The sequence below is a fragment of the Phycodurus eques genome, chromosome 1, assembly GCF_024500275.1.
Source record: "Phycodurus eques isolate BA_2022a chromosome 1, UOR_Pequ_1.1, whole genome shotgun sequence".
Lineage (NCBI taxonomy): Eukaryota > Metazoa > Chordata > Actinopteri > Syngnathiformes > Syngnathidae > Phycodurus > Phycodurus eques.
Genome location: NC_084525.1, coordinates 1,400,001 through 1,405,991, shown reverse-complemented (window position 1 = coordinate 1,405,991; position 5,991 = coordinate 1,400,001). Strand labels below are relative to the sequence as shown.

Below are 5,991 nucleotides of genomic sequence, written 5' to 3'. Positions count from 1 at the left end.
GTTTTTTTTAAATTTTATTTCCTAATAAAGACAAGCGCTATAGAAACCCAACGGATGGATAAAATAAGTCAAGCACATTATTCTTACTATTCGTGAATTTTGAGTTCCATTTCAGTTGCGCAAATGATTTCGGTTTCGGATGGAAAAGACGCGCACCGCTCGAGGGCAGTGATGCATCCGAATATCAAGTTTGCATTATTGAGTCGAAGAAGAAGATGACCGGAACCGGAAGTATACACAGAAGAAAGCGGCTCGGTTCAGCAAGAAATTCTGATCGTTCGTTGAGCAATTTTGCCTAGATTAATATGTCTGGAACTGCCTCGGTTGCGGGGGAAGTGTTTGTTGATGCCTTACCTTATTTTGACCAAGGTTATGATGCTGCTGGTGTCAGAGAAGCTGTGAGTAAAGTGTTGTTAGCTGGAGAGCAATAATGCTAAAGTTGGGCATGTGCTAAATTAGCAATGACTGGATTAACTTGCAGTACTAGTACTATGCCAAGCTGTTCAGTATGATCCTATCGGTCGTTATATTTCAATTGACATTTAGAAGGAGGATCAGACCGCGACGGGCGCTTTGGCTTTAACAAAATTTCCTAGCCACCCGTATTGTTTATAATAGAATAAATAAAATGCAGTTTAAAAGATAATTAACTGCATACTATGTGAAAGCTTTTAAGCAGTGCACATCAAACTAAAGAAGCCACCAAAAAAAATCCTAAAGTAAACAATAAAATCGATTAATTGCCTAGCCCTAATTTAATTCAAAACGTGATCTTGTGTTTCTCAGGCTGCAGCATTAGTTGAGGAGGAGACCAGAAGATACAGACCAACCAAGAACTACCTGAGCTACCTGCCTACGCCTGATTTTTCTGCTTTTGAGGTGACAAACACTCCAGGTCCCGAAAATTCCCTTTCGACCTCCTGCGGCGGTGACAACTAAAAAACTTGCCTCTCGTCATTGTCCAGACTGAAATTATGAAGAATGAATTCGATCGCCTGGCATCTCGGCAACCCATGGAGCTCCTCAGCATGAAGAGGTAAGATTTGCACAGTTGTAATGCCAGCAAATTACCACAGATGCTAGCACCAACCAAACATGAGAGGTGTCCTGGCTGGTCTGATACATTGGCTGCAAATGTTTTTTTGTTTTTTTTTCCCCTTTTGAACCTATCCTTAACTATTTGCCGCAGTGACCCAATAAAAAACAACCGCTGACTTATTTTGAGTCCTAAATCTGTTTGTGAAACCCTGCTTAATCTAGTCTAAGGTTGAGTTTAGAATGTAAAATAAATATAAAAGTCACTTTAATTTAAAATTTGGCAAGAGGATAGTTTTGGTGATGACTAGGCCTGTCACGGTAACAATTCCTTTTCAGACAATATATTGTCCCTAAAACTATCATGATAAATGATGATGTTGTTTTTTAATGCCTCTAAAATCCTGAAAAATAAGGCCTGCCCTTTATATTTTTTATACATAAAATTTTGTTGCTTTTAAATCAGTATTGTTGTTGTTATAATTTCTTGTTTCTCGATTAAATTGTTTTCATTTACTCTGTTATATTGATCCCCTGGTTCTGACAAAAAGAATAAAGCGCTGCAACACCAGCCTGGTTTACATGGAGCCTTCTATTCTGATTAGAATTGGTTTAGAACCCCAAACCGAATGAAAATCCATCCATCCATTTTCTTTACCGCTTATCCTCGCTAGGGTCGCGGGCTGCTGGAGCCTATGCCAGCTATCTTCGGACAGGACACGGGGTACACGGTGAACCGGTCGCCAGCCAATCGCAGCCGAATGAAAATGCGCCTTATAAACACCTTAATCCGAATAAGCAGGGGTGGAATATTCCTTTTGCCAAAGGAATGAAAAAGCTATGTCTGCGCATGCTTCGTCTCGACGTAAATGTGCAGTGACGTCATCGTCTACGCACGGTGTAAATATGTCAGGTCCCGACGGAGCTCTATTGCGACGGCGATCTTGTTTTTAACTACTTATAAATTGTTCTTATCAAGTGGTCTTTAAATAAACGTATAAAAACAATCCCAACTACTGTGCTGAATAGACGACGGACCTCCATCTTGATAAATGACGTGACCTACACCAGCGGGCCGTGAGGCATTTGTTACCAGGCCGCAGAGAAAGAATGACCAATTTATATAATTTCTGTTGTATTGCAATTCGCGTATCAACGTGTTTTATTTTGAAAATTGACCGGACCGGATCTTCTCCGCCGCAACAGCTACGTTTCTCAATTGATACGTCGAGACTGCACAGAACGCTTCCATTTCCGGACCCAGCCGGCTCGAACGCTTCTGTTTCCGCTCCGAGCGAGCTGGCTAACGGCTGCAGAGCTCAAAGAACAAAATAATTTCATAAACTAATTCAGTTCATTACGTTTACTGAAAAGATTTGTTCTTTTGAACGAAACAATATATAGATAATCGGGAGTCCTACTTAAAATACGGGTTCATCGGAACAGTTAACTCTCACGCACCAAATCCAGATACAGTTGTAGGTTGCTGCTCGACACAGGCAGAACAAATTTTTACGGAGTTAAAAGTTTACTCTCATTGAGGAGCTACGGAACTGCAGTCTAGTCTGGCTGCCTACAACAACTCCGACTCCTCCATCGCGCCCACAGCGGACGCGCCACAAACGGCGAAGGAGGAAGCAGAAGTGAAGCAAGCGTGTGTATGTATATATTTATATTATATATATATATATATATATATATTTTTTTTTATAGGCGGCACGGTGGCCGACTGGTTAGAGCGTCAGCCTCACAGTTCTGAGGACCCGGGTTCAATCCCCGGTTCCGCCTGTGTGGAGTTCGCATGTTTTCCCCGTGCCTGCGTGGGTTTTCTCCGGGCACTCCGGTTTCCTCCCACATCCCAAAAACATGCGTGAATTGGAGACTCTAAATTGCCCGTCGGTGTGACTGTGAGTGCGAATGGTTGTTTGTTTGTATGTGCCCTGCGATGGGCTGGCAACCAGTTCAGGGTGTACCCCGCCTCCTGCCCGATGACAGCTGGGATAGGCTCCGGCACGCCCGCGACCCTAGCGAGGAGAAGCGGCTCAGAAAATGGATATATATATATATATATATATATATATGTATGTGTGTGTGTGTGTGTGTATGTAAATATATATATTAGACTTTACACCGATTTTATCGGGCTGATCGGTATCGGCCGATATTTAGCATTTTATGCTGATCGGCTTTAGTGTCATAATTCACCGATCCGTTGAATGACGTCATTGATCGGCTCCGCAAAAACATTTTACTCCGCGTCGCCATCATGCACAGTATATTTGAATCCAAAAGCTAGTTTATTTTTATCCTTGTTGTGTCTTGAGGTAGTATTGGAAATAGCTGGCGGCGGATTAAGTTATATTAAAAAAAAAAAAAAATGTCGGCGGTATGGAATAGACAACGAGTCTGAGACAGACAACACGTAATGCCCGGCGGGCAAATTTGCTCTTTCACGATTGTCAGACTACTGCAATAAAATCTTGTATTCCGATACCACCGCATCCCGTTTTTTACGATCATTGGGCTTTTATCTTGTCAACTCAAATGCGACCTGATACACTCGTTACCGTGGCGACGACAACAAGAGTGGAGCGCGCCGATGGTAGTATAAGGACAAAATGGTGAAAAACGTGTGTTGGTGGTCACCGGTCCTCAGGACAGGAGAGGACGTTCGTTTAAGGCTTGCTTGAGGTACGTTCACATAGTTTTAAAACGATACGGCTCGCAAGCAGGCAACAAAACGTTATGTAGCATACACATACATAACACATGTAGCAGAACTGTGAGGCAGACGCTCTAACCAGTCGTCCACCGTGCCGCCTGCACGCACACCCGCCCGCCACAGCCGTTCCGTGAGAAAAATGCTTACTCTAAACCGGTCCGCGGTGCAAAGAAGGTTGGGGAACGCGTGTCACACGGCTGTTCTGATTAGTGCACGTGTATACACACGATCGGAATAGATCACGTCCCATACAGCATAAACAGCTGAGCAGAGATCTTCAGTCGGAATGATTTCAATCAGAATGACAAAAAAAGCTTCCATGTAAACCCCGCTACTGTGTGGTTGGTCCGCTAAAGACGAGCCCTGCTCCTGTCAATCAAATGTACGTTGACGTTCGCTGTAGTCAACTATTGACTGAATAACGTGCCCCCCTGAGGTTATGCTTAACAGTTAACATCCCCGTTTGTGTTCATTGGGGATCAATACACACAACAACTCGGAGCGAAGCAGTTTGAAAAAGTCTAGTTACAAGTGTGAATATGTAAATACGCATTAGTGGGAGTGGTGCAAACAAGCAACAAAAAAAGGTAACTTGAGAGCTTTGCATTGTGGTTCAGCTTTTTCCTCTATCATAGTTGACAGTCTGATACAGCGAACGCTCCACTAACTTAGTCATGAAAAAGTCCTTGATATGTTTGAGCCATGTGAAGTGAAATGTCACCCCCAGACCCAACAGGCAGAATCCACCCGTTTCCGACTGAGAAACATGACGAAAATTATCCTCATTTATCTCGACCACCCCAGCAAAAACTGAAGGTCACAGCTTGGTCAGGCCATCGGAACAATGTCCTGAAATAACAGATGAGAGCCTAAAGCACGATACACGCAGGATTTTTGACATCTCAACTGACTTTTTAAATGTGAGAGACCCCACAAATGACAAGGAAGAAAATGCCATGAGTGTGCTTACTGCCCTCAAATTGTGTGATGTACTCAAGACGACTAACACAGCACACCACACACACAACCATATCTCGTCCGAAAATCGAGAGTCACCTCCCGTGAATGAGATCTGTTATAGTACTAAGCTTGACCTGAGACTGTGGTGCCACGGGGCATCCAGATTGCTGGAATATAGAAGACAAAAGAGTTGGAGAAGAAGAAATGGGAGATGCTAACCTTACTGTTAGCGTGTCTGGGAACAGCAAATCTAAACGTTGCGCACTCTGGATGAGGAACAGAGTCCTGCCTCTGCGAGTTTGAGATTTTCAGGATCTGTAATCTGCAGTAATGTGGTCGCTGTAACGGACTATCGTGAGCCAAAAGGCGTTGCTCTCAATTTACCAGTCCAATCTATGTTCCCACCTTCATAAGCAGTGGGCTAAAGAACAAGATAGCAGTACAGGTGGCTCAAATGAGTTCTGGGTATGTCCAACTGAGAGGAGACTGGAGACCCAGAGGCAGATCTACAGTGGGAGGAAAAAGTATGGGAACCTTTTTGAATTTCTTACATTTCTGCATACAGTGGTCATCAAGAATAAACCAAGTCCGCTTAAACTGATACCACACAAACAATTATATTATTCATATTTTATGTAAATATTGACAGGACATAGAGGGGAAAAAGTAAGTGAACCATTGGATTTAATAACTGGTTGGCCCTCCTCTGGCAGCAATAACATTAACCAAACGTTTCCTGTAGTTGCAGATCAGGAATGCACAATGATCAGGATGAATCTTGGACAAATCCTCTTTACAAAACTGCTGCAGTTAAGCAGGATTACTGGGATGTCTGGTGTGAATAGCTCTCTTGAGGTCATGCCACAGCATCTCCATCGTTTTGAGGTCAGGGCTTTGACTTGGCCGCTCCAGAAAATGTATTTTCTTCTTGTGAAGGCATTTGTTGATTTGCTTCTATGTTTTGGATCATTGTCCTGTTGTAACACCTCAGATGGCCTCAAGTTCTTCTGCAAAATATCTTGATAAACTTGTGAATAATTTTTCCATTGAGAATATCAAGCTGTCCAGGCCCTGTGGTAGAAAAGCACGTCCATACCATGATGCTCCCGCCACCATGGTTTATAGTTTGTATAGGTTTTTGATGTTGGTGTTTTCTAGTGTTCAGAGCTGCTTTAAGCCACACCTCCAAGGTTTTCTTATTGAATGGACTCCAGGTTGGCTCACACCACATCTGATTCGCTTGGAGAATCCGTTGCTTAGAGGTTCACTTACTT

At 43.2% G+C, this 5,991-nt stretch overlaps 1 protein-coding gene across 1 annotated transcript in view; it reads left to right on the top strand.

Annotated features, from left to right (window-relative positions):
* Positions 1-214: 214 nt before the first annotated feature.
* The window catches only part of bcas2 (BCAS2 pre-mRNA processing factor), a 7,110-nt gene continuing 1,333 nt past the window's right edge, over positions 215-5,991 (top strand). Inside the window, exons 1-3 of the mRNA XM_061671501.1 lie at positions 215-398; positions 787-879; positions 966-1,036. Of these exons, the coding sequence (XP_061527485.1) occupies positions 306-398; positions 787-879; positions 966-1,036 (257 nt within the window). The 5' untranslated portion in view covers positions 215-305. The remainder of the gene's footprint in view (positions 399-786; positions 880-965; positions 1,037-5,991) is intronic.